Source organism: Sturnira hondurensis, unplaced genomic scaffold, assembly GCF_014824575.4.
Source record: "Sturnira hondurensis isolate 20B ecotype Veracruz unplaced genomic scaffold, ASM1482457v3 Scaffold0006849, whole genome shotgun sequence".
In the NCBI taxonomy this organism is placed as follows: domain Eukaryota; kingdom Metazoa; phylum Chordata; class Mammalia; order Chiroptera; family Phyllostomidae; genus Sturnira; species Sturnira hondurensis.
Genome location: NW_028079480.1, coordinates 2,622,393 through 2,641,734, shown reverse-complemented (window position 1 = coordinate 2,641,734; position 19,342 = coordinate 2,622,393). Strand labels below are relative to the sequence as shown.

At 49.6% G+C, this 19,342-nt stretch overlaps 1 protein-coding gene across 1 annotated transcript in view; it reads right to left on the bottom strand.

Annotated features, from left to right (window-relative positions):
- Nucleotides 1–16,131, bottom strand: part of TLL2 (tolloid like 2) — a 126,258-nt gene extending 110,127 nt beyond the window's left edge. The window contains exon 1 of the mRNA XM_037050909.1: nucleotides 15,954–16,131. Within this exon, the coding sequence (XP_036906804.1) occupies nucleotides 15,954–16,131 (178 nt within the window). The remainder of the gene's footprint in view (nucleotides 1–15,953) is intronic.
- Between the last annotated feature and the right edge of the window lie 3,211 nt (nucleotides 16,132–19,342).

The following is a 19,342-nucleotide window of genomic DNA, read 5'->3' as shown; positions in this document are numbered from 1 at the left end:
ACACACCACCTGTGTCACATGAGTCTCAGAGACACACATCTGAGAGTGCTGAGATGTGCTAAGATGAAGATCCCCAGGCCCCAGCCCAGATTTATGAAATCAGAATCTCTGTGGAAGGGGCCCAGAAATACGCGTGTTCAATTCACACCCAGTCCCTGCTCAGGTGACTCTTAGATGCTGAACTGTAGAGACCAGGGGAGTCCACGGTCCCTGAGGGCTCTCCAGCTCCAACCTTTGATTTCCCAACAATTTCTGTTAGTGGAGTGTAGCGCATCCACCCAGGGCCTGCTATTTGTCCACTCCAATAACTCGCTAATGTTCCATGAGAGGTCACCTAGAGATAGGCCGAGATTATTAGAAGAACTAAATATGGAGTGTTCAAACCACTGGAATTCCTCTCAGGAAACAGGCCGTGATGGGGTGCAGGGGCCAGAGGCGGGGCGAGTTGCAGGGAGATCCTACCCAGAGACACATTTCGCTCACCTCAAGTTTCCAGCAGAGGGATCCAAAGCAGTTTTCTGTGAATCTTTGTCAAGGGAGTGTATGTACAAACAAACAGGGGGGATTTTTTTTTTTAGCAAAAAGTTAATCGGCTTAAAGTGTGCAACTAAATAAGCAAAGCTTACATTAAAGTGACCCACAGAGAAAGGACCCCATGGAAAGAAAGTTCTAGGAAATACAATATGGCCTCTATGTTCTTTTGTGGTTTCACGCTATAAATATTCATGGGGCAGTGTTAATGGGGTCCACGGCTCTATGCAACCACAATAGTTTTTTTGTTTATTCTCAGGACCATGAACTTTGAAACCATGAACCTAAATTTCAGAATTCTGCCTTCAGGCGCATTTGCAGAGCAGGAGGGGAGAGGTTCAGGCTGGTGGAGGACAGAGGAGAGGAAACGGGCGAGATGTGAATCATGCCTCCTGGATCTTTTGGTTGAGATTAAAGAGCAGGATCTGCTTAGTATGGGAGGCCTCCTGTCTCCAAGGTCTCCAGCTGCTCCAGCCTGGGAAATGGCCTTCGCAAGGGACAGATAGCTTCGTTACTCAAGCATGTGGCAGTCCGGGGTTGGAAATATTTTAACTGTATCAAACAGATTTGTTGCATCCAAAAAAGTTTTACCTTGAAGACTTTAAGAAACTAATTTGAATCATGGAATTTCTAAGATGGAGAGAGTTTAAAGGCCATCAAAGCAATGTCCTTATTTTTCATATGAGGAAACTGAAAGCCAAGTTCAATGACTTGCTCAAAATATTGCACCAAGAAGCCATGTCTGCTGACTCTAAAACCAGTGTTCTTTCCCTACAGCAGGGATGGTAAATGTGAAAAAACCACGTGCCCCCTTGCTCCTGCCCCACAGGGCAGATGTCCCTAATGGTCATGGTCTTCCTGTCCACTGAACCTGGACACAGCCTTCAAACCCTTCTCAACACGGTGCCACAGAAGGCCAGCACAAATGGATAGGCATGGCAAATGAACTGGGACCTTTTACCATCCATGCCCCACACCATGCTGGCAACACCCATAACCCATTGCCCCTGTGTCCCAGCCAAGGCTTTCCTACTTAAAGTCACTGGAAGTCTGAACTCAGGTCCAGGAGTGCATGCCAGAAACATCACAGGACCTGAGAAGCTACAGGTCAATCAGCACCTAGGAGAGCGCCACACACAGATGGGTACGACTTGCAACTCGGCTCTAAAAGCTGGTTCCACTCCAAGGGAAGCCCCAGCATGAGCAATAGGCCATACCTGCAAGCCTGTTTAACTTTTATAGCTCCAAATAGATTTCAACTCACGTGCCAACCCCACTCAATTGATGATGTTTCTGTGAGCACTTCTTGGACCCACAGGAAAGAGAGCCATGATGAATTAGCCATGTCTGCCACTGGCACAGAGGAGGCATGGCATTGAAGGTGCCTCACATTGGCCATTTCCTAATGTACTTTCTGAAGATACTAAAAATGTTTTCATCCATGTAAATGAATATCTGGAGCAAGGCCTATGCTATGGTTAAAGTTATTCTTTTTCACTTTTTTTACTCCTCACCTGAGGATATGTTTATTGATTTTAGAGAGAAAGGAAGGGTGAGAGAGAGAGAGAGAGACAGAGAGAGAGAGAGAGAGATACATTGATATGAGAGAGAAACATTCGATTGGTTGCCTCCCATACATACCCTGACTGGGGATCGAACCCGCGACCTAGGTATGTGCCTTGACCAGGAATTGAGTTTACACATTTTTATTGTGCAGGATGATGTTCCAGCCAATTGAGTCACCTGGACAGGGCTAAAGTTACTCTTTTTATACTTACTCTCCACCCTCTGTTCCACTCTGTGCCCAGGAAGGCTGACCCTGTGACTGTACCCTCACCTTCCCTCTGGCTTCCGGGTGCAGTCAACCTGGAGTGGACACTGGCAGATCCGAGGGGAGAGGAGAAAGACAGGCAGGCATTTCTTCCCTGCTTTGGTGCTGTGGTTCTGGCAGCAGTCACATCCCTCCACCACTGCCCCTCCTGCACGGTTCCAGCTCCTGTGACACTGCCCTGCCCCCTGTCCCTTCAGCCACGGGATAGCTTGCTAGTCTCCCATAACCCTGCCTCTGTAAGAAGGCCCTTCATTAAGATCTCCTCACCTGAAACATCTGGGGTTAAGTCTGTTTCCTGCTGGGATCCTGGCTCAAATAGCTGTTCTAAGAAAATCCTCCCATTATTCTTGTAGCTAAAGAGAAAGATGGGATTCTGCCGGGCAAAGTGAATGGCTACTTTGGCCTAAGATGACACTTTTCACTGCTTCATTCCAGCAGAATATGACTCATCGCTGTCTCACACCTGCTGCATTCCCACAGCCTGAGCTCACATGGCCTCCACTCAGTCATGGAGGGAAGGGTGCAGCATAGGTCCTAAAAGCCAGAAGTTTCTTGGGCTCTAATTTTGCATCTTATATGCCTGATTCAAGGCCCAGGCACATCTCACAAGCCCTAGTATCTCCTCTGTGCAATGACCTCTCTCAGAGCTGTAAGCTACCAGCACAATTCTATGTGACTCATTCTGAAGACGAAGGCCCCCTGGAGGCCCCAAGTAGTGCGCAGAGCGGGAAGATACAGCAGGTGGGAAGCAAAGGAGACCTGCGGTCTGCCTGCAGCCAGGCCAGCCGCTATCCACATGACCTTGGATAAGTAACTGCCCCTCCTAAGGGTTTCTTCCAGCCCTAACATTCTACAAGGCTTTACTCCAAGATCTTAGTGTATCTGGTTAATCTTCAGTTAATGATATGGGCCTATTACCATCTTGACTCAATTTTCCTCACAAAGATTCAGCAAGTTTAGTCAATTGTGCCAGAGACTGCATATTGTCCACCAATACCTTCTTCCTCTCCTTCCAAAATAACAGGACCTCTGTTACAGGCCTTCCATCAGAAAGACTTTCCAGGCTCCCATACGCTATCTGTGACCATGTGACTAAGCTCTGGCCAATGAGATGAAAGCTGAAGTGATAAATGGTACTTCTTGGGAAACCTCTCTCATACTCTTTGTCCCCTTTTCTGTTCCATGCCTCCCATGTCTAGCCTGTGTTTGTGATGGTTTAAGCTCTGGTTACCACCTTGGCCCATGAGAACAAGGGCCTTGACCCAGAGCCCCTGGAAGGACACTGGGTCTTCCAGAGGATCGCCAGGAGCAGGACCTCCTCAGCTGGCCCTCAGCTGCAGACCCGCAGGCTTCGGCGTGAGAAAGGAACGTCTGGCTTGGTTAAGCCAGTGTTCGGGCTGTAGCCTCTCGACTCTGTGGCCTCTCAACTCTGTGGCCTGTCAACTCTTAGCCACACCTTGTGATGCTGGAGCTGGACCCTAGAAACTTTTCTCCATTGCCAGCTGGCACACTCGACTTTGTCAGTAGAGGGCACTAGAGACAGGGATACTGCAAGAGGAAGGGCCTTCTCTTACTGGTTCCCAGGGCTGGGGGGCAGGGGGAGTATCTCATCTTTCCTATTCCTATGGGGTATTCAGGAAACCCACTGGCGCCCACCCTTCCAAGTTTTGCCAGTGTTCCAAAGGGCAATTTCTGGCTCGTCAGCCTCTTCCTGAAGCATCTCGGCAAACTTCGCTGAGTTCCGAAGGCCACAGCCACGCCTGCTGTGAAGTTAGAATTTCAGCCCAGTTGGAGGCGGGGGCTTGGTGCCCTCTGCCACCTTTGTTCTTTCCCCAGTAGCTGCTCCCACACCTGCTATTTCTGTTGTCGTTAGAGTCTCCTGCCTCCTTTAGTAGTCAGTCCCCTTTGGCTGGTTAATAATCCTTTATATTAAAATTTCAAATTACTGGTGTGGTTTCGGTGCCCCAACTGGGCTCTAATGGACACAGCCAATTAGCTTGGGTCCATTACTAGCAATTTAACCTAAATTTGACTGATACAACCACGCAATCATCTTCGTGGAAAAGAGTGGACAGCAGAGCATTGAGGAATCTTTCTGCATTTTCAAAATCTCCTCCAAATTCATTTGTGACAAAATAACAAACATGACAAGAGTTGAGGTCCTTAATATTTAAGAGTACCTACAAAAGTGTTTTAAAATAAGCATCCAAATAGAAAAAACAAGAGCATGAGCAGAAGGAAATGAACACAGCAAAATAAACACAAATGGTCAAAACATATTTTTAAAAGGTCAAAATCATTTTAGAAAGTAATACAATAACAATGTAAAGGTGAATTAAAGAAACAACAAAATACTTTTCCCTTCTCAAACCAGCAAAGGCTTTTAAAACTAAAATACAAAATGCTCATCTTAATGGGGGTGAAAAAGAACAAAACCGTTTGAAGGGCACTTTAAAAGGAAGAATCAGAACCCTAAAAGCACTTGGACTTTTGACCCAGCAATTCTGCGGTATAGGCAAATTTTCTAAAACAATAATTTAAAATGTACATAAAAATCTAGCAACAGGGATGACTCCTTTCTATAAAAGAAAAAGAAAAAGACTGGGAAAAATGTACATGTCTAACAACAGGGGATTGGCTAAATAAACCATGGTGCCTCTATGCAAAGGGATACAAAACAACCAAACTTGATTCTACACATTCATCATATAAGCATCTTCCCTGTCATAGGAAAGAGGTTCACGGCACTCCGTGAAAGGGAAATACAAGCAGGCTCGAAGCAGCACACACGGCTTCACAGAATATAAACATGCAGAGAAAAACCGGGAAGACTACACAACAACATGTTAACAATTATTTCTAGGCAATGGAATCACCAGAAATGTTTACTCCCCTTCTCTGTACTTTCTAACTGTTCCCCAGTGGATGTGTCTTAGCTGTGTAATTTTTAAAAATTGTTTTACGTTAAAAAATAATCTCCCATAAATGGTAATGAATAAAGTACAATAAAAATAAACCATTAAAAAGTCAAAAAATAATAACCCCCTTTTCCCCCCACCTCAAGGCCCCCCAGTGCTTGCCGAGCGTGCCTTGATGACTCAGGTGTGTTTCAGAGATGCCTGCGACACGGCTCAGCTCGGGAGGGGTCTCTCTCCCATCTTCCCTTCTACCCGCAAGGCCATAGTCCAGGTCTGGTCCTCATCCTCCCAGGCCTAGGCCTCCTGCCGGTCCTCCTCCTTCTTGCCTCCACAAACTCTAAGCATCACAGGTCTTCATTATAACAGTCCTCTGCTAAAAAAACCATCAATAGCTCCCCATTTCTTAAGGAACATTTCAAATTCTAAGCTTGACATGCAAAGTTCCAAGCCTCTTTCAATCCCGTCGATACTACTCTACAGAGTGAACCAAAGTAACCCTCCGGCTCCAGACACATCACAAGGGGTCCTGCTGCCTCACTCGGACTCACACTGCTTCTTCTCCTGGAACGCCCTCCCCCCCGCCCCCCTGCTGCATCCTATCTTCTCTACATCCCATCCATCCTTCCGGGACAAGCTCAGGGTATACCAGCCCCCTCACCAGGAAGCTTTCCTTCATTGTCTCAATGGTTGCTACCTTTTCTGAATCCCTATGTGATCTCATTTGCTCAGTTCTTTACCTGGCAAATATCAGCAGAAGCACCCACCACGTGCCACACAGAGTGCTGGGAACTGGGAAACCAGTGAGTCGAGTCTGGTTTCTACCCCTTGGAGCCTGTTGTCTAACGTGGCGACAGACATGGAGCAAGTAATCACAGCAGTGACTGCACCCAGTCATGGACTGTAAAAAACGCCATGCAAGGCCCTGGCCTGCATGGCCCAGCTGGTGGGAGCGCTGTCCCACAACCCGAAAGGTTGCGAGTTGGAGTCCAGGTTGGGGCAGGAGCCTGGGTTGTGGCTTCAGTCCCCGGAAGGGGGCATATACGAGAAACAACCCATGGGTCTCTCTCACATCAATGTTGCTCTCCCTCTGTCTCTCCCTCCCTTCCCCTCTCCCTGAAATCAATAAGCATGTCCATGGATGAGGATAAAAAAAATTTTAATGCCATGCAGGAAGACAAAGGTGCTGAGAGATTTGAGAAGGGATCCAATTGAAATCAGGGCTTGGGCAGGCCTCAGGAGGAAATGACATGAAAGCCTAAGTCCTGGGGGATGATCAGGTGGGCAGCCCAGAGGCCTTTCCAGGCAGGAGGAAGCACCTGTGGGAGGGGGAGCATGGCAGGTAAGGGGAGCAGGCTGGATGAAGAGGAGGGACAGGGTCTGCTGACTGCTGTCATCCCATGTGCAATGGGAAGTCCTAAGTGGGCTGGATTTTGCAAACACGATCAGATGTAAGTCTAGAAAAGATCACTCTGCCTGCAACATAGAAAACAGACTACAGGAGGCAAGAGTGGTCAGGCACTGCTGCAGTAGCTCACAGAAGAGCCGATAGGGGCTTGGACCAAATAGTGGCAGAGAGAAGTGGACAGACCCCATTTTGGAAGCAGAATTGGTGGGGCTTGGGGTGGACGCCACGAGGAGGGAAGGAAGAGGCAGGTGTCCAGGACGGTGCTTGGGTTTCTGTTTTAAGCACTGAGGTAGACTCTGGTACCACCTGGTACCTGCCACCATGCAGCCCAGCCCTCGGTGAGCCACTGTAGCCTCTGAGCCCAGGGGAAGAGCAGAGGAAACTAGTACCAGCGCAGCGGGAAGGAGAGCCGACCCAGGGGCACATACAAGAGTTAAGGAGGAAGGTAGCCTGCTCCTGTGGGAAACCGGCTCACACAAGACACACAGCAATTCAAGGCCAGGGACCCAGGTGGGAGGAAGGGGAGGAAGCTTGGTGCAAACTGCAGGCTGAGCGGGAAGATAAGTGGCCCAGCTGGCGGAGCAGGCAAAGACTTGGGGGGTGAACGTCAACACTCAAGTGCAAGCTTGAGAGTATTTACTGGCAATTGACAGCAGCAGTGAGAAGGTGGTGTGATCACAGATAGGTCTGTAACCAATCAGCAGGAAAGCTCCGCTCCTGCGGCTGTGTTTGCGTCCAGGCAGAACTGTATTATGAGCAGGCTGAGAGGACACCATGAGAACCCTGCTTATTATATGCATTTGGTTTCTCTTTCACCCTCTCCCTGCTTCACGGATGAGAGCGAATGAGTGTCGGAGGTATAAATTATCGCCTGTGGCAAGCGATCAATCCCCAGAGAACTCTCTGCAGCCCTGAGAGGAGGAGATAAGCACACACTGGCCCCTGAGAGAGGATCACTTACCTGGGAATTTTTTAATGGGGAACAATAATAGGAGTAATAATAAGGGTAGCGAGAAGAATGAATGACTGCATGCTAAATACTTCATGTTCATTGCCCCAGTTCATCCTTAAACAAACCTATCTGGTGAGTTTTAATACCATCCCTTTATTCCAGATGAGGAAACCGAGGCAGAGAAGTTAAAAACTCCGTCAAAACCACAAGGTAAGTGAGGGCACACAGGCTTCATGCCACAGGCTGCCTAACACCAAAAACAGTCTCATAAGCAAGATGCTTCATCGCTTCTGTTCTATCGCCCAGGCTGCGCCCACCAGGAGACCCCGAGGAAACATGGGCCATCTAGGTCCTCTTCCTCAGGGAGGTGGCTGGACCCACCATCCTTGGGCGACCTGACACCCAGGCATTGCTCCAGGCCTTCTGAAAAGGGGGTGGAGAAACAGAGAGGGGGATGGGTGCATTTTAACACCTTGAATTATTTATTCACTTACTCTTTCCAATGCATTGAGACTAAGATACTTTGAAGGCCAGGACTGTCTCACTGCTGTTGGAATCCGAGTCAAGGATAAAGACAAAGGTAGGGAGAAGGCTGGGTGATGGTGCGCTGGGGAAGAAGTGCACAAACATGACCTTCAGACAGGGCAGCATGTGGACTCACGTAGACTGTATGTGGAGGGAGCCAGGAGAAGGAGAGGTTCCAGGGTTGGAGGGGCTTAGAGGAGAGAACAGACGTTTGAGGAGTTTGTTCCACCACTTCCAATTGCAGTGTCCTGTGTGGGTCCCAGCCCAGCCTCTGCCCTGTGCAAGCACAGAGCCCCCATCCTGCAGTGTCCACAAAACCGCAGGAGCCCAGACCATCTCCTGGCTGAGTGACTGATGCAGGGGAGAGAGGAAGGAAAAAGGGCTCTGTAAGCCATCAGGTGTCACCCAGACCTCTCAGGCAAAGCTTCGACCACTGTGAGGATGCACATCATCGTTCTTTCTCTCGAAAAAGCTGTGAGGGCTGAGAAGGAAAGTTTTGGAGACCAGGGAAGTTACAGCTTCTATGTAGATTGCTTAGCTAGGTCTCCATGGCAAAAGAATGGGTGCCACCATCAAATGTGGCGTGGACCCCAATCCTGCTCGCGTCTCAACTGTTTGAACGGGAGGCCATCGGAAAGAGCAGCATCTGGGAGGGGCCATGGGCTGAACAGAGGTGCAGGCCCCACACCATTCACCGGAAGTCCTCACTTCTCGTCATCCATAGGTTCTAGGAACTGTGATGGAACTACGTATGATGGAACTAATTTTACCACGGGCTAATTGATATAAACAAGAGTTAAAATCCTGTAGCATCTCATCAATGTTAAAACAAGTTCACGTTGACCGAAACAATGTTAATTCAAGGACCTGCTGTAGTCAGGGGCTGGCTTCTCAGATGACACTTGATTGGCTGTAGGGAGTGAAAACTCCCACCCCTGCCTATACTCAAGAAAGCCAGTGATTTTCCTGGCAGACTCTGAGATCGAGGTGTCTGAATATAGAGGAGATAATACTCTGAAAACATCGTAGGGGGCTTCAGTTGTTCAGATACTTGGTTTCCTGTCACTTAGAAACCTTGTTGGATTAGTATGAGATGATAATAACAAAAACGGTATTATTTACCGACTTTCACCATGTTCCAGGCACTTTCTAAGTGTTTTGTTTCTATTCACTCATTTAATTCTCATAACAACGCCCTGCGGCAGGTATTAGTGGCCCCATTTTCTAGATGAGGAAACTGAGATCCAGAAGCGTAAGCAGGTCCCACATCCAGTAAGCAGCAGAGCCATGATGGGGGCCTGCGCCATCTGCCTCAGGAGTCCGCCCACTGGGCCTCCAGGCTCGTGCACAGGCGTGGAAGGTGGTGCTGCACACACGATTCGATTTAATCCACACCCTTTGTGCATGACGGGTTTGTAAGGGGCCATGAAATTATAGCAATATTTCACATTTATTGAGTGTTTAGCACAGTACCAAGTGCCTTTCATAGAACAATAAGCCTGTGAAATAGGAGTTTCTATTAACCGTATTATATAGACCAGGAAACCAAGGCTTTAGGAATGAAGCATTGCCCAAGGTGACAGGAAGTGGCAGGGCCAAGACAGAAAGCCCAACTCAGCCTGACTCCAAAGTGTGGGTCCAAGACAAAGGGCTGGGGAGAAGCCAGGAGCTCAAACAGCAGCCGTGGGCCAGGACAGGGAGTTCCATGAAAGTGGCCAGAGGCAGTGATGAGCGGCAGGTCCAGAACTGGCCACAGGAGGTGCTGAATGATGACCGTACAAACTCAGCTGCCATCAGGAGCACCTTCCTGCTGAAGAGGCCACGCCCAGAGCTGGGATCTCCCAGGGACAGGGCTGAGGTCTGGTTGGCACTTCGATCCCCAGCACCCAGTGCACGACCCTGCGCGTCTTAGGAGCTGGCACATCCAGGACGGCTGTGGGGGGCTCTGTTGTACAGCTACGGCCCCGTCCTTCCTCTCCTCTTTCTGTGCTGGATAGAGGATTGATTAAAGGGCACCCCCACATGCCACTGGAAAGGATGTGAAACACTCACTGCTGCACAACTGGTCGGGAGAAAGAAGGAAACTGGGTTCCACTGATGTCAGAGGGGGACCAACCAAGGAGGAAACCATTAAGGACTTCTCCGTCTGCAACACTTGAGTTCAGGCTGCAGAAGGGGCATCACAAGTCAAAGGAGCACCTGTGTCAGGCAGGTCCTGGTGTGAAGCTCAGGTTTTCCACATGCAAATGGAATGATCCCAGCTGCTTGTCCACCCCCAGGACTGGGACAAAGGTCAATGGAGTATTGTCCTCGCTATTACTCAGCCCCTAATCCTAAAGGGGCCAAGGTGTTTGCCTTCGTGCATGGTCTCCTCTCTCCCAGATACTACCTGCCCCAATGTGAGTTTTGGCCGGAGTTGGGACCTCTGGGTTCTGTGCATTCCCCCCACCCCCAACACTGCCCTGACCCATCCTCATCTTCACTTACTTTATTTTCATCTTTACTGGGCTATAACTCACACAATGTAACATTCACCTTTCACTTACTCTTATCCCTATCTAACTACACTGCATGAACTCCATTGTTCATTTATTACAAAAGTTCAAATTCCTCCATAGCATTTCAACAAGAGTGCGAGATACACTCACGAACACCTGCTCTGTGTTTCTGCATACTGTACACATCAATCCAGGGCACTGGCCTGGAGCCAGAATCCATGCCAGGCACTTGACAAACATTGGATCACTTAATCCTTAAAACAACCCCTAAGAGTGAATATTTCTAGTCCTTTTCAAGTGAGGAAACGGAGGCTCAGAGAGGTTAAGTAACTTGCCCAAGGTCACAGAGCCTTGCACAGGTGGTGGAGTCTGAATCTAGGTCTGTCAGGTATCAAAGCCTGTGTTCATGCCCTGGTTGGTGTAGCTCAGTGGACTGAGTGCCAGCCTGCAAACTGAAAGGTCGCTGGTTTGATTCCCATTCAGGGCACATGCCTGGGATGCCGGCCAGGTCCCCAAGTCAGGTGTATGAGAGGCAAACAATTGATGTATCTCTCACACATTGATGTTTCTCTCCCTCTTTCTCTCTCTTCCCCTCTCTCTACAAATAAATAAATAAAATCTTAAAAAAAAAGGCTGTGCTCTTAACCACCTACACCCTGCCCCAGTGCACTTTGGGGGTGAAATCCTGGAGACAGAGGTGGACTACATGGCACTCCTGCCTAGAGAAATGGGAAAGACAAACATTTTGTCTCAGTACAGTCCTGAAATATTTTAACTCCATCACATCAGCATCTGGCCTTCAGCAAGAACACCAGGACAAGGAGGGATGAGAATAAACTTGTAAAATGCTAGTCTCCCTCACCTGGGCATGGCCATGAAGGGTGGGGGAAAGCGGTGCCAGGAAACAGGCAGTGCCAGGGAGGAAGGCTTCTGGGGGGCACCACGGGAGCCTCAGGCCTGTGCTTAAGAATCCAGGATGCCTGCCCCTGCAATGAAGGATGGAAAGTCCTGAGGAGCATGCCCAGGACTCCACGATCCCCACGGCCCCACCCCAAGTACTCAGGAAGGCTGCAGCTCACTAGGCCAGGGCTGCTTCCCTTTCCAGGCTGAGAGAGTGTTTAGCGGTTCCTTCAGCCATGGGCCCACATAGGACCAAAATCATCATTCCCTGACTCAGCAAATGTTGACCATGCCTACAATGTGCCAGGCATGGCTCTAGGCACTGGGCTTAGAGCAATGGCCAAAGCAAAGCAGAACCACTGACCGGCCCCACAGAGTTTAATGTCCCAGCCTCGCCTCAGTAATGTGAGGGCTGCTGGCAAGAACTTCCTTGGATAAAGCTGCCCTAGAGGGCTCTGGGTGTCCCCCAAGTAAGGAGGCTTTGCAGAGGCCTGGTGGGGACAAGGCCCCATCCACTAAAGAAGCTACCTCGATTCTACTCCCTTTGTCAGATTTCCTCGTTTCCTGTCTCGCTCTCCCTGCTCCCTCACCCTGCTTTCTGGGATCCGCTCCCAAACTACCTACCTGCAAGTCTTTGTCTCAGGCTCTGCTCTCTGAGGAATCCAGCTACAACTAGCCTCATGCCTCCCCTACAGGGCAAGCGGTTTTGTTCCCATCCCCATTTTGCAGAAGAGACTGAGACGTGCAAAGGTAAAGTGACTTGTTCAAAGCCACACAGACAGTAAGAGAGATGGATCTGGGCCTTCGGGCTCTGAATCCAGCTAAAGAATTATAGGTCAGGATGGGCAGGCAGGAGGAGAAGCAAAGGCTACAAAGGCTTCTCTCCGAGGCCTGGCGATTGGGAGACTGGAAAACACAGCTGCGGAACTATAAACCACCAGTCAAAGACCATGCCCAGAGGGCCCCATGCACCTGACCACCTGCTCCAGGAGGACTTCACAGATTCTCTCCTGTTCTACTATCACCTGATTTTTTATTTCAACAAATAGATTTTATTTATTTATTTACTTTTAGAGCAAGGGAAAGGGAGGGAGAAAGAGAGGGAGAGAAATGTTGATGTGAGAGAGAACATCGATCAGTGGCATCTCATACATGCCCCCAGTTGGGGACCGAACCCACAACCCAGGCACGTGCCCTGACCGGGAATCATGGAACCAGCGACCTTTTGCTTTGCAGGATGACGCCCAACCAACTGAGCCACACCAGTCAGGGCTGCAATCACCTGATTTTAAAACCATACCTTTGTACCACACCAAATACATTGTTTACTAATAAATTTAAACTTTATGGTTTAAAATTTTACAGTTTGCTTTTTGAAGGTCTGCATGGAGATATTCTCTCAACAAGTTTCCAGAAAATGTATTTATAAAGTACCTAACTCTATGTCAGGCACTGTTTTAAGCACTTTAATCTATTAGGAATCATCCTCATTCATAAATGAGGAAACTAAGGTACAGAGAAATGATCTGACTTGCCCAATGTCACACAGCTTGTAAGTGGCAGTGTGAAGAGTAAAATTTGTACATGATAAAGCTGTAAACAGTAAAACAGTTACCGATCTGGTCAGCCTCTGAGTGACTGAGATGGAAGCGGAAGTCAAACAATACTAAAAGGAAGGAACCAGAGGCACAACACTAATGTTCAGAAACATATGAAGTGGGTGCAGGATAAGACAGCAGAAGTGGGCCAAGAGAACCAGCACCCTGGACCCGTCCGTCTGCAATCCTCAAGTCAGGCATTTCACTAAATAGCTGAGCAACCGAGGCCCTGGGGGCGAGAGGACTTATCCAAGGTAACACAGCTCCCACGAGCCCAGGAACAGACTCTCATCTTCATACTCTGCACCTGTTTAGATGGAGAACCCCAGCTGAGAAGAACAGGCCGTAGGCATTTTTTATTTAAAGCCCTGAGACAGGTCCTATGCAGAGGGCTTCTGGCTAGAGGAGTCAGGAAGTTCAGATTCGACTGGCATAAGATGAGAGGATGGCCCTAAAGATTTCATTTAAATATGTCACCAGGAAACCCAGTGTTCCCCTGAGCTGATGAGAGGCATTTCCTTTCCTTGAGACCTCAGTGCACTGGTGAACTGCGGTTATCTTTCCAGAAGGCTGTTCCCTAGACCAGGGAATTTCCAGAACCATGGGCAGATTGAGATGTGATCTTTTCCCCGGTCTCTCTGGCTATCGCCCTCTTCTGGCCACTCTCAGCATCAGCATGGACCAGGGAGAGGCCAAATGCTTGGCTTGGGAGGATCGAAGGTGGCGGTGGAGGATGCATGGAGCTGACCAAGCCACACTCCCAAGATCCTCTACTTTCCAGCCCTGCCCACCAATCCCATCTTATTTTCGAAGAGCCACAAAGCACACATGCCGTGGTTACCCAGAGTCTTCTCCAAAATTATGGGGAAAAAATGAGCCCCCAACAGGCAACCTACCTCAAGGTTATTCCTCAAGGCTGAGACCAGGAGCTCCTTTCACCTGGATCTGCAGCACCCAGCCTAACAGAGGTGCTTAATACATCCCCCAACAAACTGATCACTTCCCAAGTCCAGACCCCAGCTGCCCAGACCGCCTCCTACAGCTCCCAGCTCACATTCAGTAGAGTCAAGGATCTGACAGGTACAAGTGATGGCTGAGACACCCTTTTTAGCCCCCACCCCACTGCTGCAGGCTCAGTGTCCACCTCTCAAGCCAAGACCACCATTCCTACAGTGCTCCAAAGACCCGCCTCCCTGGTCACAAGCTAGGTAGGTCCTGTGATGACTGAGATACCTCAGCCAGGCATGCTACTGGTTAATACCCTCTCACACTACCCAGGAACCAACTCTTCTGCCCACCTTCCCCACTCAAAAGCCCTGCAAGGTACAGCAATAGATGGGTATTCTGAAGGAATCTTCCGACACCATAAGGCTAAGCACCTCAAAAGCTTGGTTGATCTTCAACCTCCAGAAGACCCTCAGGTCTCACCTGAGACCTGAGGTCCTCCAGCTTCCTAGGACCCTTATCTTTCCCAGATTTCATCCAGTTCTGACCTGCCCTCTGCCCAGCACAGTCCACAACTGCTGCAGGAGCAATGCAAATAATTACAGGGCTTTCGATATTACTCCATTTGTGGGTAACTTCCCCATAAATCATCTGAGTCCTCCTATAATTACTGTCCCCGTTTTAGAGATGAGAAAACTGAGTCTACTACTACAAGTCTCCAGGAAGTGAGGAACTGGGCCACTGGCCCATGGCACCCCCTCAGATCTGGCCCAGCTCCTGAGGGAAGCATCCTGCCCCTTTGGGGATGGAGACAGCCTCTTCCCTCTTCGCATTTCTGCAGGCCGACTAGTGAAAAGGTCAGAGTACGCCCCGAGGTAAACACCATTCAGGGCCCCTGGCCACCTGCCAGGAACCGCTGGGCAGGCCTCTGAGACCATCCTCTAACTAGGCGGTGAATACCCCTCTGTCCCAGCTGGGAACTGTCTCAGACCCACAGGTTCTCTTTGGAACATGTGCTTGAGTCCTTCGAGCGCTGACGTCTCAACTAATTATTCTGGCTTGGAAGCCGCTTCCCTCAAGACACAGGAGCCAGTTGGTGGCTCATGGGTAGCGGGAGCTGCAGCGCCTGGACTGCAATTTGCGCCAGTAAGATTTGCGCGCCCCGGGGCGCCGCTTCCTGGAGGGATTACGGCACCTGCCGGCTTCCATCTCCGTTCGCTGGAGACGACCCCCAGGCCGGGACCGTGCTGAGGGGCCACAGGGTGGTGTGTGGCCACTTGGGTCATGCACATTTTCCCTCAGCTACCCCGTTCCTTTGGTCTGCTGTGAAGCTTTTAGGTTTCTAAAAATTTTCTTCCCAAGAGTAACCACAAGATGTTGGGAAACTTTATGCGAAACTTACGAATGCGGTGAAATCAGAGCCAGCGACTGCATCTGAGCCTGGGAACGCCGCGCCCAGCCTCGACGCTCCACTCCAGCCCAGCGCTCCACTTCTGCCCAGCGCGTCCTGTGGCAGCCGTGCTGACCACCTGGCTGTCAGCCAGCCCCGGTGCCCTCCCCAGCCCTGAAAGCCCTCTCAGCCTTGGGCACCTGCCCTGATTCGCTTAGGGAACGCTCCGGCGGCCACCACCCCCAGCGCATCGCAAACCGGGACCCGGACGGGCTGGGACGTCCCAGCCTGAGTGTGGCATTTCAGCTGTTCCTCTGGGGCATTGTTTTCCCGGGGGGCCCCGGGGACCTGGAAGGAGGGGAGGGGAGACCCACCCCACAGACAGCAGAGCAGGCTTACCCACCACCTCATTTGCATTTCAAAGGCAAACTTCTGCCGGACTTCTGGCAGCGGCACCTACCGGCTTTGCACGGGTCGTGGTAATGCTCCAGCTGCTGCTCCGCACTCTCCTCGCCTTCCAGCGCCGAGTAGTCCGAGGCGGCCTCCGAGCGCTCCCCGAGGCCCTCGGCGTGGCGGGGCAGCGGCAGCAGTAGCAGCAGCAGTGGCCCAAGGGCCCCGAGTGCAGTTGCCCGGGGCATGGTTGCGAGGGACGAGCAGAGACAGAGTTGCGTGCGCGGAAAACTGGGCTCGGGAGAGGGAACAGTATACAGAGTCAGGTCGGCGGCGGCCCGGGCGCACTGGTTACGCGCAGGTGGCCAGCATGGTTCCGTGTGGAGCGAGCAGAGCGTAGCGCCCTTGGCCTCGTCGGGGTTCCAAGGAAGCTGCTCTGAGGAGCTACTTGCCCAGCGCCGAGGCTGCAACTGTGGCGGTGGTGGTGGTGGTTGGAGCAGTGGCCGCTCCGCCCCTCTCCACCCGGGCTGGACCACACAGCCCTCGCCAGGGGCCCCGGGCAGCCAATCACTCGAGCGCCCGAGGCAAAGCCCCTCCTCTTCCCGGCACCTCCGCAACTTCGGAGGAAGGGGAGCAAGGTTAAGATGCTGAATGAAAGCAAGCACCCTGGATCTGTGGAGCTCCCACTGGAGAACGCTGCTCCTTAAGAGGCTGGACTTCCCGCTTTTTTATTCTCATAACTCACTTTACAACTCCCCAGTGCACATGTGGGCGAAGGCGGGCAGCAGTGGCTTGAGCTAGAGCACAGGACCAGGAGTCAGTCCTACGTGAGAGGTCCGCTTCCCTACCAACTCCCTATGTGCTTTCAGGAAATCGTTCCTCTGCAGGGATGAAGTCGATCTTCTCTCTGGTGGCTTTTAGCGCAGGAAAAAAAAATCGAGGATTTCGATTTTCAAGCTATGAAGGATGCTCATTGCAGCACCCACCTAACCTAGTGGCTTAGGGACGACTGATTTAAAATGACGGATTTCCCCTCGAAGTGACTCTATCCTTTAATAAAAGTCTAAGATGCTTCAACAGGCAAAAAGATTGACAAATGAACAGCTATACAGTGCTATTTGTGTTGAAGCACAGACATGCTTTATTAAAGAAGCCATTCACCATTAACTTGATGGAATAAAAAGGACCATTTCTGAAGCTTTTTTTTTTGCCAATTAGAAACATATGCCCGAATAATTTAGAATAATCAAGAGATATTTGAAACCCACTCCAACGTTGTCCCTTAATGTAAAAATTGCCAGAACTGAGCTATTTTGATTCATAGACATAAAAAGTATTATTACTGTGAGGCTTTTCAAAGACCTTCTGTGCAAGCAAAATTGCCCTAATCAGGAAGTAAAATACCCCAATGTGTACAGACTATCAGCATCACACCCAGAACAACCTTTTCTCATCTAAACTGCAAGTAGAAAAAATGGAGTCAACTTCCCTTTTGGGTTTCCACATGGGTTTGCAGCCTCTGATGACAAAACACTTGACAGGAAGCCCACCCAGAGCTGGGCTTTACACAGGACTCCCAAACTCCTGCATCATGACCATCTGTCTTCTCCTCTAATAACTAGGCCAAGTCCTTCAAGCCAGTCAAGGCTTAAGCTAACCACTGGAAGGGTGCTCCTGGTTATTTTGTCCTGGCCTTTAGGAAGAAATGCAAGTGACCCTGCTGCTTCACGAGATCAGCTTTCATCAAATAAGCCCATACTGGATGGAGTTAGATTGGGTAAGACCTGATTAGGAACTGACAGGCAGAAGGAATTTGGGGGGAATGGATGCTACCAAATGGCAGAGAAGGCCAAGTGGCCATTAAACAGGCAATAGGTGTGTGCGGGGCGGGGAGGGGGGCATTTCTGCCTAAATGCTGGAAGGAGTCAAACCAGTTCTCTGCTTTCAACCCAGTGAAGGTCACCACCTGTCAGCAGAGAAGTCCACAAAGTCAATCTCGAAAAGACCTAATAAACTTCTGCAACACTTACAGGTCTCCAGATGGCACTAGGCAAACAACCAACTGGGTTCATTAGCAGAGAATTCCTCTGGAAAATAGACATTACAGGAAACCTCTTGTGCAAGCACCGAGGTTGCACACTTTTGTCGCCTCCAGTCCCCACCTGGCAAAGAGCTGTGAGGTCTTCTCACCAGCACTTTGTCCAAATATTTTGAAGACGGTGCTCCTGGAGGAGCTGGCTGCAGTTCTGTCAGCAGCCCTGTTTAGATGCTACTTCTGCTATTAACCAACACCAACAAAACATTTGGATCATAGGTTAGATAGTAACAAAAAATCGATTAGTACCTTCTCTCATTTATATTATATAGTTCATGACCCCACTGCTCACTCGCACTCTCTCTCTCTCTCTCTATATATATATCTTAAATATTTTAACTTAAACCCCATGAAAAAGCTAGAGGCAGATAATAAAGAGCTTCATGATCTGAAGATGCTTAAGTTCATTCCATATTTAAATTGATTTTTTTTGCGGGCTTCCTGCCCCATAAATCATGGTCGTGTGGGATACCTACAAGTGGATACACTTTCCCCCTTTTTAGTCAAATGTTTGTTCTCCACCCAACTCCTACACCAAGTGACCCATTTCTCTTGTAGTAGCTCCCAAGTCCCTCCTCATCTACCAAGTTGTGGCCCCCTATCATTTTGCCTTTCCAGGACACTACACATCATCTCCCCCAAGGCAGGGAGCAGAACCTCCAAAACAAAGTGGGCACTCAACCACTGGCTCCTTTCTTAGTTTACATTACTGACTACTGAGAAGGTACTTTTGAGTTCCTCGGAGGTTATACAAAAATATTTAATAGGCAACAGGTTTTAGCAGCTGTTTAAAACTTTGGGGGGCTCTCCAAGACCTTTGCGCGAGCTCCCCAGTATGACATACCAGGCCCTCCATCCACCATCAGGCCTTCCTTTCCTGAGTCCAGCCTTGGCTCTTGCCACCCGTCTCTCCATTCTTGTTGCATTAAGCACCTTGCAAATATCCTAGTAAGTGCTTGCGGCTTCACATTTCCATGTCTGTGCTGGGGACTTGATAACCACACAGCCTGCACCCTCACACCAGCATCTATTATAGCAGCTACTACACTTAAGACACTCACCTTCTATGTCTGCCCTACCCTACTGGCATGGAACCTACAGCAGACCTTTCATGTATCACTGTCTGTACCCTTCACTCCCTTCAATGACCTTCAAGGTTTAGTCCCATAATATTAGTGGCTTAGAATGAACCACTAAGAATAACCGTAACATTGGCCCAGTAAAATGAATTACATCAACTTCCTACAACCATCTTCTTCATTTTTTTCTCCTTTTAGAAACTCCTATCACCTTAATAATTTAAACCTTTGAACATAATTTTAAATACGTGTGTAGACTACATTAGTATTGACACCACATATCCC